This window comes from Lissotriton helveticus, chromosome 1_1 (assembly GCF_964261635.1).
Source record: "Lissotriton helveticus chromosome 1_1, aLisHel1.1, whole genome shotgun sequence".
In the NCBI taxonomy this organism is placed as follows: Eukaryota; Metazoa; Chordata; class Amphibia; order Caudata; family Salamandridae; genus Lissotriton; species Lissotriton helveticus.
This window is the reverse complement of record NC_136057.1, coordinates 1,324,031,892-1,324,053,831: the sequence shown is the minus strand read 5'-3', so window position 1 is coordinate 1,324,053,831 and position 21,940 is coordinate 1,324,031,892. Positions and strand designations below refer to the sequence as shown.

Below are 21,940 nucleotides of genomic sequence, written 5' to 3'. Positions count from 1 at the left end.
TGAACGTTGCGTAGTTTTCGCGTCATTTTGGAAAAGCATTGAGTACGCCGGAGCGCATCTTACATTTTGTTCACTTCTTCACAAGATACTTCTGCCCTTCGTAAGGTTGCACCCACTGACAAACAAGAGTAATGGCATACAATGAAATTTGATAAAAATGGACATGGATAAGGTTAACGAACACAGGAATGTGGCTTTCCGCTCATGAACAACCGTCAAAACCAAATGAAGAAATTGGACATTCTACGCATATTGACTCTTTGTTTTACGAACTGTTTTTTGGAAATTTAAATTGTAAAATATATTGTATTCCAGGTGGGGTTTGATTAAGGAGGTCTCTTGCTATGAATAGGAAGTTGATCTCGCTATTCATATGAGAATTAAGGCATTCGATCCGAAGAGAAGTGAACATAAGTTAGTGAGGCTGCATTTGTGGGATTCTGGGAGATGTAGTTTATTTCGAGACATGGTTTGGTTTAGGGTGGGCCCTCTACAATCGAAGTCCGTTATTTATTGTAGTGCATTCGCATAGACCATATGAAAGGAGGTGAGGTGGGGAGACGTGATATAAAGTTGAATGGCTTGTATCCCATCAGGTGGTTACAAATGTGAATAAGAAGCATGCTGCGGCACTGCATGTAACACGAATCAGAGGCCAGAAATGTTCATGCTGGTTTTGGGAAAGCTGATACTGCAATAACAGATGTCATCATAATAGATAAAAATCAGTGCACGTCACAGTAAGCTAACTAGAGGCTAACTCGTAATAGAAATTGTAGAAGCGCGTGATTGCGTTTATGAGGCATATTGAGTTAAACAGAAAAGGTTCATAATCCAGATGGAAGGAAGGTTTAATCTTGTGCGCTTTCTGGGTAAGAATAAGGTGGTATGTTCATAATGACGGATTAATTTTGAAAGCCTTGTTAAAACCTCATTTTTTACCGAAAGAAGGGTGGAGATGAACTTAGAGTGAAAAATGACGGTAAACAAAGATAAATAAATTTAACAAGCTTGTCACTGATTCACATATGCTTTAATAATGGTGATAGTTGTGTAAACAATTGTGTTTGTTTGTTTTTTAGATGCCCCTGAGGAAGGGAACAATCCCGAAATGCATTGGGCATTTTCAATAAAGATAACGTGACATGTGATAACCATTTTTCCTGTGTTTTCATGAATACCTCTGCATGGCAGTTGAATGGATATAATGGATTGAAGAAATAGTGAATAACGGTTAAAATTAAATTTAGAAGAAAAATGGAACAAGAGAAGTCAAAGTATTTAGTATTCGATTGATTGGATTCATTCAGTCCCATGGCTGTGCTGCCTGTACGGGATCAAAAATGTGGTCCCTTTGTGTTCAGCCATCTGTTTGGACCCATAAAGAAGATAAGAAAGCTTTTACCACAGCAGTAAGTCAAGGAAGCTAGTCCGTGTGGGACGGCTTCAAAAGAGAAAAGAGTTTGTCACTAGGACCTCTTTTCCAATGGCTGGCTACCGTTTAGCATAAAGGGTGATGCCAGACAATGGACAAGAGGGGCGGGTCGTAACCTCGCTAGTGAAATCTACCCTCTAAACATAATATCTCGCCAGCGAGAATGCGCATGTGCACAGCCATCGCTGGACGAGACCTAAAAAGGGCACAAACGGGCTCCATGGCGAAGGCACACTGCATTCCTCTTTCCTACAAACACCCTCACTTTAAGTCAGTTGAAAGCCTCCCATGAAAACACAGCTTGAACTTTGATCTCTGTCTTCGAATGCGACGAGACAAATGTGACAAGTAAAGACCTGTTTATTACAGAAAACGACTTTGTGGAAGAACACTGTAAACACAGCTTTAGCATAGGGAAGTACAAATTCAAGCTGCACAGCCTGAAAACGTGAGTTGCAAACCACAAAGTCAATAGCAACCCACGGGCACAATGCATTACTAGGTCAACTTTCTGAAAGTCTCCAAGATGTCTTTCGCATACCAGACAGCTCTGCTGTCTGGGAGGCAGTGACCTAAAAAAACAGACAAGATGTAACGCCCTGCCTCTTGCAAAGGTTAAAATAATGGAAATGCCGTAAAGGTCAATGAAGTTTTGAACTTTATTGACTATATATGAACTAGAAATTACTACTGCCTCTCAATAACAAGATGATGCACCTCTAAGGAGCCATAAGCCTCCTATGTTTGTCACTAGGAACGTGCACTCCAAAGAGAGCACAGGACATGCTAGACCAGGCATCAGGAGTACACTCAAAGTTTTAAAGTTAAACCAGCCAAAATAAGCATGTGTTTCTTACACAGCAGCACTCGTCAGCTACACTAGGAGTATCATAAAGTCCTTAATGAGCATTGGATGTGCACAACCGGATACTAAGAAGTACACTTTCCTAGGGGACTATTTTGACTCCTGTCAGTGAACCCATCTGTCCGAAAGCTGCAGTATGAATAAGGGGTACAATGTTCTCTTTAGAATGTTTTAGAGCGACATTCATGGGCAAAGTGTTGATAGCAAGAAGCACGTGCCACAGCCTCTTAATCTGCACAACAGGAAGCTGCTCGGCCTAAGATAACCACAAACAGAAGTCGAGGAGAAGATAGGACTACAAGATGAGTAGTGAACAACACAACTATAGGAATCTAAACAAGAGAAGAGAAGGCTTTCCAATAGCGTAGTGATGGATAACACATCATTACCTTAACAGGAATCAAGGTGGGGGAGGCTTTAAACCTCCAGCTGAAGAATAGGGGTTCACAAAGACAGTGCCTGTGAGAAACCGGCAGTCACGAAGTAACACAAAGGTATTGTAGCATTTGTATGGGATCTCCTATCCTTAATGAAGCCATAACAGCCTTACAGCCTATATCTTGTGCCTTGCTGGCAGATTGTGGTTTTATAAAATGGTCTATAAGGTAAATACTTTTTTTTCTACATGAGGTTCTGTAGGCCGCTCAAAAGGAGACAAATAAGAGAAATGTTTTGCTGACATTTACAATTGTCTGGGTGGCTCATAAAAAAGCTGCATCTACTCTTCTTCCGTTTGGTTGGTGGTAAGGTAAATCACAGGTTTGTATTCGGTCCTAAATGTGAAACGCTGAAATAATACAAGAGGTTCAGGGGGTATTCCAATAATGACGCAACAATCTTGTAGCGGTACTCAAAACAGAATAGAAGTGTGTATTTGTGCTATCCTCTTTGAACCTGAGCAGTGTGTGTGGCCTAGTCATCGGTTTGTGAACAACCAGGTCTATAAGCATGTCCCCAAACTCAATATAGCCCTAGGGTCCTCTCCACCCACCACAGCCAAGCAGACAGTGTGCCCATAACACATAATTCCCAACCTGGACTTCTTGTATTTCTGTATTGGATAGGTGAGATATACGAAGAAGCAGACTCGGTCTGGGGCCTTCATATTGTCGAGCTGCACTATATACCTGCAATCCAATCTTTTCCTCCTTTTCTTTCAGACTACTTAAAAAATTGTCTATTAAAAAAAAAACCACACAACTTCGTTTTTAATTTTTAATAGCTGTACATGTCCTACAAACGGCCGTGTACATGGCTATTTGCTGTCCTCTGGTTTCCAAAATAGAAATATAACTCAGGAGGTCCAGAGAACCACACAGACTACAAATATATGCCTGGAAAATGTCATAGGTTGGACTCTCAGACTGTTTCCAGGCCAGACGTAAATTACAACCAGAGACTGGGAGGGGATAATGTACTCATGAGTCAATCTAGCAAAAAGGCTGACACCTGCTTTAAAAAAAGAAGCATTGGCAACGCCAATAGGTCTCGCCTCAGGAGAGTTATTGGCTATGTCAATCTTTTTTTTACTAGTTTTATGTTGTAGAGCAGCGCAGCTGAAAGTTAGAAAAAAAAGTGTCATGACGCGTCAGCACTGGCCGCGGCATTTAAATTTTTTTCTTTAACTTTCAGCAATGCTGCACAGCAGCCACGCTGCTGTAAGTGCCTAAAAACAATAAACACCACCGAGTACAGGCTAAAAGCCATTTCTCTCTAATGAGGAAGCACTCATTGCCGCAGTGATCCATACCACAAAAAATGCACTACTTTTTTGTACAGATGAGCATACTTTACAACAGTAGAATACAGTCCTGGTGAAGGTACACAATGGATGACATAGAATGACCCTTTCTCCATGATGAATTTTGTAGCACAGAAAGAAAGAAATTGTCTGACAGAGGAACAGACCGATAGATGAAGAAGAATGGGTTAAAGCTCCTTTAGACCTTAAAATAGGATATTGCAGAATGATTTTGAAACGCGCATAACAGACCAGTAATCACTGGCACTATAAGGAAGTCATTTTTCTGCATAACTGTACATTATGCAAGAAGAGAATGCAGTCACTCACAGTGAGTTATGCAAATGGCTGAGGTGGGGTTATGCAAATAGCTGAAGTGGGATCACCCAGTTCTCCATGCTGTAGTCTCTAATAGGTGGTTCAAAAATGCAAATGACGGAACAGACAAGTGGATGAAAAAAAGCTGACTGAAATCCCCTATCCCGTAGTATATTATGTATATATGTAGGTATGTGGTATTTCTCTAGAGCACACCTAACCAAAAGACAATGGAGCACTGTACAGGGATAAAGACAAGCATAAAGTGAACAAGAAGCCACATGGCTGGATTCTTGATGGTAATGCATTGTGATGTAGTGTTCTTTAAAGAGGGGAGTCTTAAAATTGTTCCTCAATTGGAGCAGTCCTAATGGATATGGGGATGTTGTTCCAGATCCTGCATAGATGGAAAACACCTGCTGCCTTGTTATTTTTTTCTTTTCTACATTTCTTTGTATGCAGTCTGATGGTGTCCTGGCTGCAAGAGTGCAGAGAACCATCAGATATGGTGAGCTTAGCTGCAAGATATGCAGGGGCTGCTGATCATAAAGGATTTGTAAATGATGCCGCTAGTTTTGAAGATGGTGTTGGCAGGCAATGGGAGCCAACTGAGTTACTTCAGCATTGGGGAGATGGGATCATATTTCTTCAGGCCCTGGCGGAGAGCAGGATGTCCTTAAGGGGTGCAAGTGTAGAGCATGGGGGGCCATGGAACAGGGCGTTGCAGCAATCCAAATCCAGAGCATGAGGACTAGAAAAGCAGTTCTGAACTCATTTTCTGGATGAAACTATTTCACTTTCATTAGAAGTGATAGCTGCTATAACTTTACTAAAGTTAAAGTGTCTTTGAGAAAACCAAACCTAAAAGAAAATCTTGAAATTCATACCAACCCTAATCGAAGATACTACATACGTAATCTGGCAGCTATTTGAATCAGCAGCAATGAAAGTTTGACAACAAACTTATATGGTTCAAGTTCAAACACAGAAGACTTACAAGCTTCTGCATGCATACTTCAAAAACATCTGGGAATTAAACCATCATCTACTGCCATTACAACTATTTAATGATTACTACAATTTAAATGGTAAAACCTTAGCTACAAACAATTGGAACAGCGATGAGCAGCAACACCACCAACAAATATCCAAGTGCATTGCTTGAAATAATAGTATATATAGTACAAAACCATAACTGAAACCTATACTAAATGAGTGCGGGTGTTGTGTAGATGACATGCTGGCAATGTGTATCGGCATACTGGAAGAATTATCTGATTTTCCTGACTTTCTGAAAGAAGGACTCTTCTCAACTAAATTGACAGTCACAATTTGAAGACCAGAGATACATTTTTTATATACAAGGCGCAAGAGACAGCAGCAGACCATGGTCAAGTACATTTGTTCCTGTAATTTAAGTAATATGGTGGTGCAACTACTCCCAACACCCGCTGCCAAGGGATGCCTAAGAGTTAAAATGTCCACAAAAAAGGAAGGTGCACTCCAAGCAGAGTCGATATAGCCAATTTGAAAATTCTTCTTTTATTCGTATTTTCATAAAAGGAGGCACAGCCAACGCGTTTCGTTCCCCTAGTGCCATGGGAACTTCATCAGGGCTAACTCACAATGCACGTAGGTATAGGTTACTTGTACCAAGAAAGCGAGAATCTTCAGAAAGACGTTACCAAGGTCCGATTTATCCAAACGTATATTTATATTTTCTGCAGTATGGGGGTGCGTCCTTCCCAATGTAGGGACCGCGTCCATTATATCAATAATTTGCCCGTAGTATCACGGATCAAATTCACCAATGTCTGTAATCATAGTATCACACCCCATATTCTGAAATCCGGCGTCTTTCTAAATCTTACGACGGCGTCCACTGTATCAATGGGTCGCCTGTAGCCGTCTAAGGGTTCGTATCACCAGTATCTATAATCTGGCGGTCGCACCCGTAGTCCGAAGTCCAGCATCTTCAGACATTGGTGAATTTGATCCGTAATACTACGGGCGAAATATTGATATAGTGCACCTTCCTTTTTTGTGGACACATTTTTTATATACTACAATATGTCCCTAAAAGCATCAACTTTGGATCTATATATCCAAAACGAAATACATTATATATCACCGAAAAGTGTTCACACCAATCACAAAATAAGTATCAACGATACAGGCAACTACAACAAGGTCTATTAATTGCTTCAGAATGGCATTGTTTGAACAATGTAAAAGCGAAATGTTGTAGAAGTTTAAATAGGGCGGAATTACTCCATAAATCCTACAAGAGATTCAAGAAAGAATAACTAAAATAACCTGTAAGCAAGCCCTAAACCAAAAGACAAAAAACACAAAATCAAGTTAACTGTAACCTTCCAGAAACAGCACAAACGATGCAGATCAAATAAATATTGGAAAAGTATTAGAAAATAGAGAAAATCAATCTTGAAACACGTGCAATTACAAAGAGCAAACCATTCTTTGTTTACACAAGAAAGCCGAACTGTGAGACAGATTCAGAGACTCTGACACAACACAACAATCATGTCCAGAAAACACCTCAAAACTGGCCAGACATCCCAATCTTAATGTATTTAATTTAGCCTGGTACAATCAAAGAAAAATATGCATCTCATCTAATGACAGATAAGCAAATCCCATTAACACTTCAGCAAATTGCAATACCGAATCTATAAGCGATCTTATAAAATTTCCATCTTCCAAACTTATCATTGGACAAATTGCAAGGATGGATTGGACAGCATAAATCTTCCATCTGCAATAAAAACATCAAAACTTATTTGGCCAAGAACTGTTCACAATATAATCACCGAACCTCAAAAGAAGTTGGTATCCTTAGCTTGATTCATGACAGTAAAGCATTAAATAAAATAAAATAGTTCAGGATGAGTGCACACGGACAGCGTGGACATGTGTATGAAGGGTGGACATGTGTATGAAGGCCATTATGCACAGATGGTATTTGGCAGTTCTGGGAAGAGCAGGCCGGGTGTGGAGGAGTCCAAAAAGTTGTACATTTGAGGAAAGGGTGAGGAAGGCGCAGATTTGGGGGTTGGGATTAGGTAGTCATCTGCGAGGTAGCCTTGTATCAATGTTAGTACTAGAGAAAAATATCAACTGCAGTGTTACTGGAGTCCAAAAATGTGAACCAATGGTAATCCGAGTGTTGTAAGTAGGCAAGCCATTTGTTTTCAATATGGGAGAACGAAAGAACTAGTTCAGAATCAGTGTGAATGATGGCCGCAGATATGGTGTCTGGTCAAGTGGCATTAGGTCACACTTAGAGATTTAGTTAGTGATAATGAGGTTACAACTAGGGTGCTGTGTGAGGTTTATGGATTACGTGTATTACTATTGTACTATCAATTTGACACACATTATCAGAGTGACAACACGTGTGATTAATGCGTTGGGTGGTTGAGTATAATGTATGTTTGTTAAGAATGAAACAACAATTTTAGTTAAAATCGAACAGTTACATTGACACATATGAACCCACTTTGAATAATTCTCGCAAATCACACTCTCGGAATTGGAGAGAATAATGCATTAATTTTTGTTTCATGAGAAATACATTAAAAACAACCGATATGTTTCGGTGGTTTTAATTGTGGGAATGCCTTGTTAATAATAACCGTCTTTAAACACTTAGCGGAAGTGACACTTTTTGGAAACCTGTAATGTCATATCTTTGAAGTTGGGGACGGGAGTCTGCGGGGAGAGGGTCCTACTGGAATCACCCATAATAACCTTGACTTTTCCAATAGGAAGTTCGTTCAGTCCCTTTCGGGGAGCTGGAGGCGTGGGTTCCCTCCAAGTAACACCTGCCCTGCAGGGGGCTCCACTCACTGCTTTTGTTTCCAAAGTCAGGAAACCCCGGAGGTTAAGTACAACAAACACCTCAAAGGGGGTCTCCCTCCGTTTGGGACAGATCATATCACCACCCTCCCCGCCCCCTACAGGGCAGCCTTCACAGGTCCAAGCCTGGCGACACAAGGAGACCACTTCCGTTTATACAGAGAAGTGAAGTCATGATTAAAATTTTTGATTTGGTGCGCTGTGCGCATGGTGCGGGCGGCCAAGCCAGCAGGCCGCGATTAAAGTAGGAGAACTGAACTAAGCTAATGCAGCGGGCTGGCTGGCTGCTTTCTTCGTTCTCCTACTTTAATCACGGCCTAGGCATGGGTCGGATTAATATTAGTGATCAGCAATTGTTGTAACTGGGGCATGGAATCTGTAGGCTGCAGCGAGCTGTCTTTGCTCTTAGTTTGAGAAACTATTCAGTGAGATGCAGACACACTTTATTGTTGTAAATCACTGGCAGAGTCAGAAAGGCCATCATTGTAGTACAACTGTACACAGCGATGCATCCTGCAAACCTGACCCCATGGTGTCCATTGAAATTGCCAGATCATGTGCCTTAGTGAGAACTCCCAACAGTGAAATCTACTTATTTTTGACTAAAACCCAATGGTGCTTAAACCTTGGAGGTAATCCTATGATCACTCATTTGTTTGCACTTTGAGGTGCAAAGGAAATTGAGTCTGAAAAACGTGATGTAAAAAAAGTTGTCTCTTCCTTTGGATCTACCGCAGTTTACAAAAAGTTTTGAAATGTTGACTCAGAGGTGTCCAAGTTTGGTCCAGGAAGGCTGGATCCTTGGCTGGTGTTGGGATAAGCAGAGACTGTGTAATGTGTTCCATTTCAGACTTGGTGGATGTGCATTTATCTCATGTCCATAACCTTAAAACGTCTCTATGACTATGGACCTTTTGGTTTGAGTGCAGTTTGGCAGGGACGATTTGGCTGTTGCAATGATTTTTGGGAAATATAGACCTGTTTCGCAGGTTCACACTTGGAAACTTTTCGGTGAAAATCTGGCAGTGTTGTCCAATGGGAGGAGAATCGAGTTGCAGTCAAGGTGCGATATCGTTGCTTTTGTGGTCCAGTGCTGGGCTCCTGGATCCAGCGCTGGGGTCTCAACTTCAAACAGGTAGGTAATTGCGTTTCAGTATTCTGTATGATTTTTGAAGAATATTTCAAGTTTTCAAGAGTGGACACTTTGAAGAAATTTCACAGAAAAGCACACAATGGAGTCCTATGGAGAAAACTCAAGTTACTAGTGGCCCCGGCTGGGATTACTTCTGCCGTTCAGTACTGGGCTACAAGATGCAGTGCTGGCTTCTCTCCTGAGCACAGGTGAGTACTTCGGAGTTCGGCTACGAAGCACTGGAGAGTTGCCTGCCAAAGATCCAGGTGGTGATCCAGGACACCTTGCGCATGTGAAGCAGCGATCCGAAACCTATCAACGTCTACTGCGAGGCCCAGGAGCACATCCTCCGCATGGCCATTCGAGTCCTTCTGGGACTTTAGGATGAGGAGCTTAGCCAGCTCGGGGGAGCATTATCCCTGCCAGCCTTGGACGAGGATGCTTTCTATTAGAGACTTTCATTTATTTGCACCAATGTTGTGTTAGGCTGGTGTGCTCCCCTTAAGTCATTATGCCCCATCGTCTAGCACATTCTTCGTTCACCCAGGTGTATAAGTGATCTGTTAGATGTTCAACATTTGATTCAATGCCTTTTAGACTCCCCATTTGAGTCGTTTCGATTATTGTTTTGGGTACTGGTTATTAATCCTGTATATGATTATTATCTCTCTATGCTCCATCGCATAGCCCATTCCTACTTGTGCACTAAGGTTATATTGAGCTGTTATGTTTGTTCTAGTTGATTCAATGCCCATTAGATTCCCAATGTTAGACTAATGTTCTGATTTGTAACCTTTGCCTCAAATTGTAAAGCGCTCTGATATCCTTCGGGATCAAGTTTGAGCTATATAAAACTTTATAAATAAAAAAATAAAAAATACAATATACCGCTGCACTGTCAAAACCAATACCTAAAAAGCCACAAACCTCACTTGCAGGAAGGGGATAGTGAGAAGCAGTTAGAAATAACAAGAGAGGGGTATCAGACATGGGCTTGCTTTGCTAGTGCACCCACTGACGCCTTGAACTAGGACCGGAGTGGCACTGAGGTAACAGGTGAATGCCTCAGAATAACCACTGCCCACCCGGGTAATCGTGCTCTATGACCCTTAACTTTCAAACTACGCCCTAACTAGGACGGAAGAAATGTCCTGGGTGCGGCCTGCAGCCCTGAGGACTTGTGTCGTCCATCCTTGGAGGTCAAGACTGCAGTATTGTTCATTAACAATCCAGGCCACATGAGGGATGACTGGAATAGTCCATCCAGGCAGGGAGCGGGCTTCTGCCTCCTTCAAGTTTGTATTTTCTCCTCTCCATGGGACGAAAGAGGAAAGGGAGTCAGAAAGAGTAGTGGAGAGGTGGACCAGGAGTCTGTTTCGGGGGAAATCTCCACTGGTCCCTGAATGTGCACAGACACTGTGCGCAGTGGTGGTGGTGGGGGCGAGGGGAGAGTGGGTGCCTGGGATGACCGTCTACCGGGGGCGCCAGCACCTCTTGGACTCAACGAGGGCTGGATGCTGGTGGAGAAATGATAGGAGGTCGACATGGGCGGAGCATGCTAGAGTTTTACTGTGCCTCACTGCCCTTGTTTATCAATACTGCAAGCGCTTGGAAATGGTAATACGTCACCATGAAGAGCTACATTTAAGTTAAAAGCGCCATTATATTTAGTGTGAAAGGAGCAAGGTATTGTACTTTTTAAGTTTATACACTTTCAAGTCTATTTGCGAAGTTGCTGTTTAAAAGTTTATATTTACAGCACCTTGAAATAAGAAGACAGTGACAGTCAGCGCTGGAATATAATAAATTGTGTAATCGCGGACCTTGTCCCTATCCGGGCCGAGGTTTTCTTGTCGCCATGCGGAAGAGACGCTGTGCGCGAGCAAAAGAGACGGCGTGAGCGAGCAAAATCTCCAGTCCGGGTGGGCGGGCCGAAAAGGAGACAGGGAGGGAACAAACAAGCCTCACTTGAAATGAAAAGCGAGCGTTCAGCATAAATTGTGACGCACGCCAATGAAAACCATGGGTGGAGCTTCCACCCAACTTCCGAAAGCAACCCGACAACAATAGATCTCGCAGAGCGAGCAACGCATGCGCTGTGACGCTAGGCGAGACCTAATAAGAGCATATATTAGGAGAAAAAAGACAAAGCGTATTGCTAAAGTTCAACATCTGGTTTCATCGTTCAGAAAGAAAACAATTTAGAAAAGCTCCAACATTCCCTTTGAAATTACAATTTCTCATTTTATGTATTGTGAATTAAATTTTTCATACTATTTGTATTTGTATGACGTTTACTTTTTTCTGTCTTTTGTGTATTTTTTAGATTTTCAAATCACAGATAACGCTTAGACTGGCATCCTAAGCTTCAAGTAGTGATTCACTGGGGTCCACAGAAGGCACGTTAAGAATTGCTGCTCTAGATCCCCACTGCCTAAAAAATATGCAATAGTTATGGTTTCTGTACCAAATATATGGATATGAAAACACGAATTGAACAAAGTAAGCGTCCAAGCCTGTCTTCAACCCAATCTGAATGGCATAGAAAACTTACAAGTCTTGCAATATGTCTCAGGTTATAAACTAACACTATTTGGACAAGAAAGAAACTATTTCTTTCACACACAGGTGAATCTGGGAACTTGTGAAATTGTAGTTTGTACAAATCTGAGGAAAACAGTGAAAAGCATGAATGACCTCCATTATGATTGTGATTCAGAGATATTGCAGACCTGCGAGTCGTGATGGTTCTGTAAGACCTGCTTGAAGTGACTACACTGCTTAAGAAATTAGCAATGATGGATATAGCTACCGTAAATGGGCCAGGGTTTGATTCCTAACACTAGTGTGATGAGGTTGACCATGCAGACTTACACATTTCATTGCTCCATGTGCACCACAAACTTGCAATGAGTTTGACAAACTCTGCTGAAAGTTAGCCCAGGGGGGCCGACACCTACCAAGGTGCCAGCTGAAGGCTCCCCGAAAGGATCAGGGTTCTAAAGCAGAGGACTGAAACAGAGTAGGACAACTGGAATGTCCACCAGCATCTGGAAGAGATTTGGGAAACAAGTTTGAGATGGTCAGAAATCAAAAACTTCAAATACTGTGTTTGATGTCTCTGATCCATCTTACCAGCAGTTTCCAATGCAACAGCAGGAGAAAATACATTCTTATACTCACTGCTGCAGTTTACCGTGTCCCCCTGAAGCCATTTTTTGTCTTGCCCAAAACTAATCTGCTCAAGAACACTGCACGCAGGTTCTTGATGCCACAAGCACACGATCTAAACCGTAGCAGGTTAAAGAGCTTTTTTTTTTTTATAGTTTTGAAGAAGTGCCATATTAGACACATAACAAAAAAATCTTGCACATTTAGCTCCTGGGCAAAGTTTTGGAGGATAAACACACTGGCGTATTATTCAGTATTGGCTGGCTGCTAAGAGAAGTTTATTCCTCTTTTGTAGGGTGCACAGCTGCATAGGTAATTAAATGTGGTGCTTAAGGGGTCCCATCCTAGCCGGGATTACATGCATCACTGTTATCACGATTTGGGTTCATGCACAGAATTGTAATGCAGCACATCATAATGTATCCCTGCTGCCAATTATGATATAGACGTGCGCTAATTCACCAGTCATTGCCAACAATGCAAGCATGATAATGCAACCACGATATGCACATACTTATGTATCATGCTGCAAGGTAAAATCAACAATGCTGTTTTTTGGGGGGTTTTTAGACCCCAATCTGATGTATCTTATGGGAGTCATATTAAGATGCATTTCCGAGTAGAACCGAAACATTTTCCTTCATACACACATTGAGACTAATATAACTACAAGCCACGAGTTACAGAGCTCACAATACCAATGAGACAGCAGAACAACAAAACTTTTAACCCAATGTACCAAAAATTACATGGCTCCTGAGAACTTAACAAGATAGCAGCGCTGCCAAACAAATACAGAAATCCCTTTCAGCTGAAAAACAGACAACAAGATAGAGCTACCATACATAAAATACAGAAATTAAGAGCTACAAGAACGTCACTGGATAGCAGTACCACCAGCCAAGCCCAACAGATATTGTGTGATCTCGAAGATGGCAGGATAACAAAACTGCTTCCAACGTGTTACAAAATGCAAAAGTGATGAGAACTCGAGAAGAAAGAAGCACTCAAATACAGAAAAAATGAAACTGCCAGAGTATCATACGTTATCTATACTACATCTCATGCAGAAGAGAACTACTGGATTATGCATTGAGAGCATTACTAGCAAACAGGGCCAGGGACATGAGATCATTGCTGCTTGCCAAGAAGTGCAAGAAACTGACTGGATAGCGAATCTACCAAATGATGTTAAAGAATAACATGAAATTAGTGCCCGTCAAAGTGTAACCGAAACCACAGAAAAATGCGAGACTGCAGGATAACAATACTGACAAATACAGCGTTACAGAAATTGCAAAAACTTGAAAGGATAACTGCATAGCCTAACAAAGTTATTGAAATCGTCATTGTAGCAGATCGGTCAACCAAACAAAATAAATTAAAGAAATGCACTAAAAACAAAATAACAATTATCACAACCAAGGGTTACAGGCTCATGAGACCTGATAAAACCAGACAATACAGGTTTGCTGCCAAGCTAAAACTGAATCACATTATCTGTCCGAGGACGAAAGGAAAGTTATACAGCCACCTACTAAGGGAATCAGAAATCTTGAGCGCTGAAAAAGAATTACAGGACAGTAATAGTACCTACCAAATAGAGACATTACAATAGCTTTGAGAACGTGTCAGGATTGCAATATGGCTAATCAAGAGTTACACATATCAGAACACAGAATGGTAGGTGGCACTGTATGCAGTACAGCCGTCCGCTAACTGAAATGTCAACAGCGACTAGAGACTGACTATATACTCGGAGTTACGTCATTAACAGATTGTTACTGAAATCCCAAGAGCTGAGACAATGGTTAGATAGTGGATCTGCCATCAGATGGTGACAGAAATCCAGAGATCAGTGACAGGATAGTGTATTACCTCATACTGTGTGTCAGAAGCTAAATGCAAGCACGGTACAAGACTGCAACACTGCCAAGAGCGGATGCTAGTAGTACTACTAAGTAACTTTAGAGCAAGAGCTCTTATATGAAATCAAGGCGCTGAGCACAGAGTTAAAAAATGCCTGTGATGCCAAAACAGAGTGATTACACAGACTTGTTTTGATTCTACCATTCACCACAGACAAATGACGTTTTGTGACTTGTACAAGACAATGCTTTATTAAAACTTTAACTCAATTACAAAAATCCCGTTTGGTGAGAATGGGCAGCTCCACCCTCAGGAATGTGCATTGTTCATATAATGACGTATCACTTTCTTTGAAGTGAAGGCAAGTTCGATGTAGCTAATTTGCTGTTCAGCGTGCATGGCTGATTAATGGCCATTATGTCCCAAGAAGACAGGGTCAATCAAGGCCAGAAACAGTTGTGCATTAAGTCCATATTTGTAGCCTTTAGTTTCCCTCTTTATTTAAAAAATGTCAATGCATACCTTTCTGGCCTTTCTTCCAGTTCACCCACCTGTTATCCACTTACTCTGCCCACCAATTTCTCTATACCAGTGGTTCTTTCTTATGTATTTACATACACATTTTTTAATCTATTAATGTTATTTCATTCTCTAAGCAGTCATGGACCCCTGGGTAGGCTTTGCTGACCCACGTTGGTCACCGGATCACAGATTAAGAACCGCTCCCCAACATTTCTAACATATTCGGTCTATATTATTTTTCTTGATATCTCCCCATTTCCTACTATTTCCTCCTAGTTTCTTTATGTTTTCCTCAGCAATTCATGTTTCTCTCTACTAGTTTCCCTCTACTGCTTCACAACATTCTCAACGGTTGTCCTCCGCTATTTCCACTCATTTCCATCTATTTCTTCCCAAATGCTCCCTTTATTTTTTCTATCTCCCTCTATTTCTTCCTGTTTCTCTAATTTTTTCCGACTATTTACTGTTATTTTACGCCTCTATATGCGACTTTTATTCCTCTCAGTTTCTCATGATTTTAGACTCTTGCTCCCCTCCATTCAACTGGGTATTTTGTTCATTTCTTCCCGCCAATTCCCTCGTTTTCCTCGGCATTTTCACCTCTTCTCACACATTTGCCTGGTACTCCCCAATATATTTCCTCTATAACCTACCACAATTCCCCCAACCTATGACACTTGTTTATCCCCACCACGACCTTCTATTGTCCCCGTGACTCACCCGAGCCTTCCTTTTCGACCCCCTTGGTGTTCTCCGAGGTGCCCACAGGATTGTACCCCAGGCTGCGGCTTCTCTTCACCGTGGCCAGTGAAGCCATGGTTCCAGGAGTGACGGCTGCTGGTGCCTCTGTCCCGGGGGACCCCAGTCTTGGTGGCCACGTCCTCTGATCCCGTTTAGGATCTCAGCCCAAGTCCCTGGGGGTCTGACTCCACGACTACCGGGATGTCAGCATCTACCCGGCTTCCGTCGCCACCGCCGCCCGGGATGCGTTTCTGCCTGTGCATCTCTCTCGCTCTGGCTCAATCTCCCTGTGTTTTCCAAGGTACGCCCGCCTCCATCCCCTCCTTGTTTTCGATAGTCCCACCTCTCGCTAAAACCGGCGTCATTTTAGAACTTGCATCTTGTTCTAGAATAAACGAGCAGTGACTGCACCAACTTGTAAGGTGCGGGTGTTATTTATAATCTCATGTGTAACAGTATCGGTTAAATATGAATGTATATTTTATTTTCCAAATTATGAGGATTAAACGTGGAAGTACAGGATTCTTGTTTCTTTGGTAGAAAAAAAAATAGTTGACTTGCTTTCTATTGTTTGCTTTTTAACTTAGTTGTCTTTAAAACGTCTCAAACGTTTGTAATACCATTCCAAGATGGCTTCGCCATTTCCATCGAGTTTCTGACTCCACAACTGAAGGATGTCCCGCCCCTTCCATAGTCCGTCTTTTGTTCTTAGTTCCATGCCTTCTAATCGATCTCTTCGTGCGTTAGTCGAGCAGTAGCTAGGCTAGCAGTTCGGAGGAATTTCATATGCCAGGGCTCGTCGAGGGTAAATTTAGTATGACCAACTGGCATGGGTGCAAATTCAGGACAGTGAGTGTAAAAATTCAGGACAGAAGGTCAGAATTCAGGACAAAGGGTACAGACACATCAGAGGAGGTCGCGCAATATTACATAAGTAAATAGACAACCAACACCAGCACAAGTCAAAATAAGTTTATATTAGGTTGAGAGAGCCTTGCACTGCATCTGTTGTGTGCGGGAGTGAAACTTAAATACCTGCGTTTGCATATTGGATGCACCTGGGTAACATACGCTAAAATGTAACCTCCAGTTTGCCATGCCCTGGGCTCTGGCAGGAGAAAACCCAGAAAATGCTGTCACTGGCCCATTATCATTCTGTATGTGATAATTAGGCAAACATACAGAATGATAGTGGGTAGATAGCAGCCTGTGCCAGGTCGGGGAGGGGCTGCTGCAGGCCACTGATCACAGCAGGGGCGCGCGCAGGCCCCTGCAGTGAGGATTACAGAACTCTCAGGCTGCTTGTAGGGGGCAGCTCACTCTAAGGTCCAACATTAGAGACAAAAGGCACCTGTGAAAGAATTCTTCAAAGCTTGCCACTTTCAGTGGAGTGCCATGTTCCTTTCCTACTTCTTCCCAGAATTCACAGACATAATTGTTAGCTCCGGCTCTAGTAACAGTCCACTACATGGTGGCGCTGTCTGTCTAATTTTGAGATTTGCACAACAGCAGTGTTTAATAAGTCAATATACAATTATAAAGAATAATACTGTAAAGATAAGATCCAAGCAATTTGAAGAAATAAGTTGTTTATTGAAGATAAGTCAGAGGGACCTCCCGCTCCATCCTCCTCCAGCTTCACAGCTCAGCAGTTCTACTTTTCCAATCATCACATTCCAAGCTGCCTAGCAACTATGTACATTCTAATTAAGACAACTCTACAAATACCTATAACTCATAGCAATATTATAGCTTTGGGTGGCCCAAAATAGTCTGAGTTGTAACACTTGTACGAGTGCGACCGCCTGTAGTTGTGCTGGTACTGTCATTGGCAGCGTTGGCAAGGGCGGTGAGTGGTGAAGGCTTCAGTGGAAAGCAATATCCTGAAAATGAGCAGTGTGGGGGCAGGGAGAATGGGTGAGAGCAGAGGTCAGGAAGAGTATACAGGCAGACTTGGGTGCGACCCTGGATCAGTCATCAAGGTAGGGCTGAACTCGAAGAGGCAGGTAGTGCAAATGCGGATTGGCTCCAGGATGGAATATCATGTGATTGAAGAGGATCCCAGATGGCAAAGAAAGAAATGCAACATGCAAGAATATATGGAGGAGGAGGAGGCAGCATATGAACAGGCATTAGGGAAACAATGAGAACTCTGCATACCACCGCCCTGCTCCTAGTGAACGAGCTAGAGGGCACTTTAAGTGTGCCTTTGCCTGGCAAATGATATACTTCAGGGTAAACGATCTGTAGCATAAGGACGCATTATCCACTCGGGCACACTCTTACTGATCACCAGGTAAACAGAAAATGAAAGCAGCATGTGTGATCAATTTGATTCCCCTGACTGTCTTTGCAGCTAGATACCTATTTAACTGCATTTATAGAGCAAACTGCACTTTAGACTCCAAGCAGCACTGCCGATAAACAACAGAGCTGGACATCAGCATACCACAGATTAAAGTACAGACTTAAACTTCTGGCGATTAAACTTGAGGCAAGAGTTAATTTAGCCAATCACAGGCCACCCTACACTTTCAAAGCCAGAAATCTGTTTCCATCTTAATGATTGGATGTGATTGCCAAGTTCCTACAATTCTGAATGCAGCCCGGAATACCTGATGTAAAGGTGCAATGTAAAGGAATCGATATTGCAGTAATACTAGAGGCTGCAGAGTACACCAAAAATGTCTTCCTGTCCAAAGGGCTAAAAGTACAGAGTCCGGCAATACAAACTTCAACACTCTTGGGCACTAAGGAAGTTGAAATGATTCCAACAAAAAAATCATCTTACAGACTGGAATTGGTCCCATCACACAGATGTTAAGAGGGGATGGATGGATATTAGTGTAAGGAAAGAATAACAAAAGATGCTTGAGGTTATGGTCAAGGAGAATGAAATCAAAGAACACCGTTTTCGTTTAGTCTGTGGTCTTAACTAAAAAGGGGTTTTCTTTGCAGCCTATCGGCTGGTTCTGTCCTTCATTCCTTTTCATTTTTCGTTTTAAAAAAGGATTGTGAAAGATTTTCTATGGTCACTTACTTCTTTAAGTGACTTATAATAACAATTGCCTCTTTTTAAAATGTAATTCCAATAAAATGTGGCCTCTTAGCGCCTAAAGGCTGCAAATAATTATTTTTGTGAGTGTAAATCATTTCTATACATATACATTTTTTAAAGTTCTCTGGGCACGTGGGCAGTACTATTCAGGGTTTATGGCTTTGATGAGTATTTCCCTAGAAGTGAACTAGTATTACATGTTAGTAATTTTTCATTCTCACTCATGTCTGGGCCATTGGTCACTTCCAATATTACGAGTGGGGAAGCAAATTCATTGTTAGATTGAATCACTAATCTCTGAATAGCATTTTGTCCCTGGGTGGGAGTAGGAATTCTACAACAAGTTGTGCTCCAAACTGCAGAAGTCTTGCTTTGATGTTAATTTTGTTCCTGGCAAAACGAATGTAACATTGACCAATTTTCACTCCTTCCCTTTGACCAACACTCTACTGACAATGGAAAGAATGAAATTAATGTTATAACCTTCATTTTATATAACATGGACCAGTCATTCTCTAGTGTCACTGAGAAGTGGCAGGCAGCCTATTTTAATTTGGTTTTAGAAGTATCTTGCTGAAAGATGGCCATCATCTGGTCGTTTACGTTGCAACATGATGGCATTCATTTAGCACCCTTGTGAGAAATAATAAAGGGAAGTGTGTACCGCCAGACAATGTTAGACAGAAGTTGCTGGATAATCATAAAAAACAATGATGAAGTTCCAAGAAGAACACATTACCAATGTTAAATCTTTGGAGAATAGAGTTTCTCCGAAGGTCAGGTAAGGTAAGGTCACCGAAGAACACCTTAACTCCGCCCTCCTCTAAGACCCCCCAACACCACGACTGACACCAACTCCGCAGCCAGGGAATTCCACCGCTGGGTCTCTTGCTGCACCGAAAAGCTGGTATCTCTCAGTCGCACCGCCAGACAACACCTGCTGAAGGCCGCCTGGTTCACCATCGAACTCCATGAAGCCAGATGCTCCTGCAGATGCTTGGAGAAAATCTGGCAGAACCAGAAGTCCAGGGAAACAGGGAACAACCACAAGAGTGCCCTGAAGGACTACCACCAGCGTATAAGGGACACCAAAAGGACCTTCATCAGAGACAAAGTCAAGACCAACGCATCCAACGTCAAGGAACTGTTCAACGTCATTCAGCAGTTAGCAAAACCCACCTGCGAAGCCACGGACATCACACCCTCCCAGGCACTCTGCGACAAACTCAGCTCCTACTTCCACCTGAAGATCAAGGCCCTCTACGACAACTTCAGCGAGCCAGCAGAAGACAGCACCACACCTCCCACCACCGCCGAGAAGCCTACCGTCACCTCCTAGGCCCTCGCGTCCGTCAAGCTCATCACCTCAACCGTGAAGAAGACGCACTCAGGAGCCCCGACCGATCCCTGCCCCCTCACATTTTCCACAGGCCCCCCCAGTCATTGCACCCTATCTAGGACGGACAATCAACTCCTCCCTCAGATCCGGCATCTGCCCAGACGACTGGAAGCGTGCGGAGGTGAAACCCCTCCTCAAGAAACCAACAGCCGACCCAACTGACCTGAAGAACTACCGGCCCATCTCTATCCTCCCCATCGCAGCCAAAGTCACCAAAAGACTCGTGAATGCCCAGCTAACCGCCTTCATCGAAGAGAACTCCATCCTAGACGCATCCGAGTCTGGCTTCCGCAGCAACCACAGCACCGAGACCGCCCTCCTCACTGCCACCGACGACATCCGCATGCTGCTAGACAAGGGACACACCGCAGCCCTCATCCTCCTAGACGTCTCCGCAGCCTTCGACACATCTCACATTGCACGCTAGCCACCAGATTCCACATCTCAGGGATCCGCCCTCGACTGGATCCAATCCTTCCTCCCCGGCCGAACCCAGAGGATCCGATTCCCCCCCCCTTCCTCTCCGACCCCACTGACATAATCTGCAGAGTACCCCAAGGATCATCACTCAGCCCAACGCTCTTCAACATCTACATGGCCCTTATCGTCACCATCGTCAGACAGCACAGGCTCAGCATCGTATCCTACGTCGACGACACCCAGCTCATCCTCTCCCTCACCAAGAACCCAGAAGACACCAGACTCTGCTTCCAGGAAGGACTGAGAAACGTAACAGCCTGGATGAAGGATAGCTGCCTAAAGCTCAACTCTGAGAAGACTGAGATCCTCATCCTTGGACCCTGCACCTCAGCTTGGGACAGCACCTGGTGGCCCCCACACTCGGTAGCCCACCCACCCTGACAGACCACGCGCGGCATCTCCCCATATCCGCCACTCCTCCCTCTCCATCAACCGCCAGATCAATGCCGTCGCGTCCACCAGTTTCAGCTGCCTCCGCATCCTCCGTAAGATCTTCAAATGGATCCCCCCGACTGCAGGAAGACAGTCACCCACGTACTAATAACCAGCAGAATAGACTACGGCAACGCCCTCGATGCCAGAATCAACAAAACTCTTCTACATAAACTCCAAATCATCCAGGACGCCGCAGCCAAGCTTGTCCTAGGGACTCCGCGCCACGAGCATATAAACCAACACCTATGAAGCCTCCACTGGCTCCCTGTCGAGATGTGGGTCACATTCAAACTCCTCACCCACGCCTCGAAATCGCTCAACAACATCGGCCCCAAATACCCCAATCACCGAGTATGTTTTCGCGTACCCAAGAGGAACCTCCGCTCCGCCAACCTCGCCCTGGCAGAGGTCCCCCGCATCCGCAGAAACAGAACCGGCATGAGAGCTTTCTCCTACATCGCAGCCAAGACCTGGAACAAGCTCCCAGTCAACATCAGACGCTCCCAAATGCTTCACACGTTCAGGAAGGACCTCAAGACCTGGAAGGACCCAGACCTGCCCACCCATCCCCTTGAGACCCTCACGGGTGAGTAGCGCGTTCTATAAACCTCTGATTGATTGATTGATTGAGTATCTGATAGACAGCCGAAATCCAAAGCCTACTATGATAAAATAACAGTCGGGGTCCTTAGCTTTAAGGGAGGTGACTGAGTTAGAATATGCTTAACAACATGGTGGCTAAAACTGATCTCAAGTTCTTGAGTCCTAGGAAGGTAGTGAAAATGAACTAAGATAGTGATTAGAGAAAGTAGTGAGTGTAAAGATGAGTCTACGCCTGTGAGTGTCAGTAGAATGTCACCAAGGCCCTGCTTCATTGTGCATACTCTTAATTCCT

At 43.3% G+C, this 21,940-nt stretch overlaps 1 protein-coding gene across 2 annotated transcripts in view; it reads right to left on the bottom strand.

The window, feature by feature from the left end:
- Nucleotides 1–16,021, bottom strand: part of MCOLN1 (mucolipin TRP cation channel 1) — a 144,685-nt gene extending 128,664 nt beyond the window's left edge. Inside the window, exon 1 of one of the 2 annotated variants that reach the window (XM_078682153.1) lies at nucleotides 15,653–16,021. In XM_078682153.1, coding sequence (XP_078538279.1) covers nucleotides 15,653–15,749 — 97 coding nt within the window. In that variant the 5' untranslated portion in view covers nucleotides 15,750–16,021. The remainder of the gene's footprint in view (nucleotides 1–15,652) is intronic. The other variant, XM_078682162.1, reaches the window with a different exon arrangement.
- Nucleotides 16,022–21,940: the final 5,919 nt, after the last annotated feature.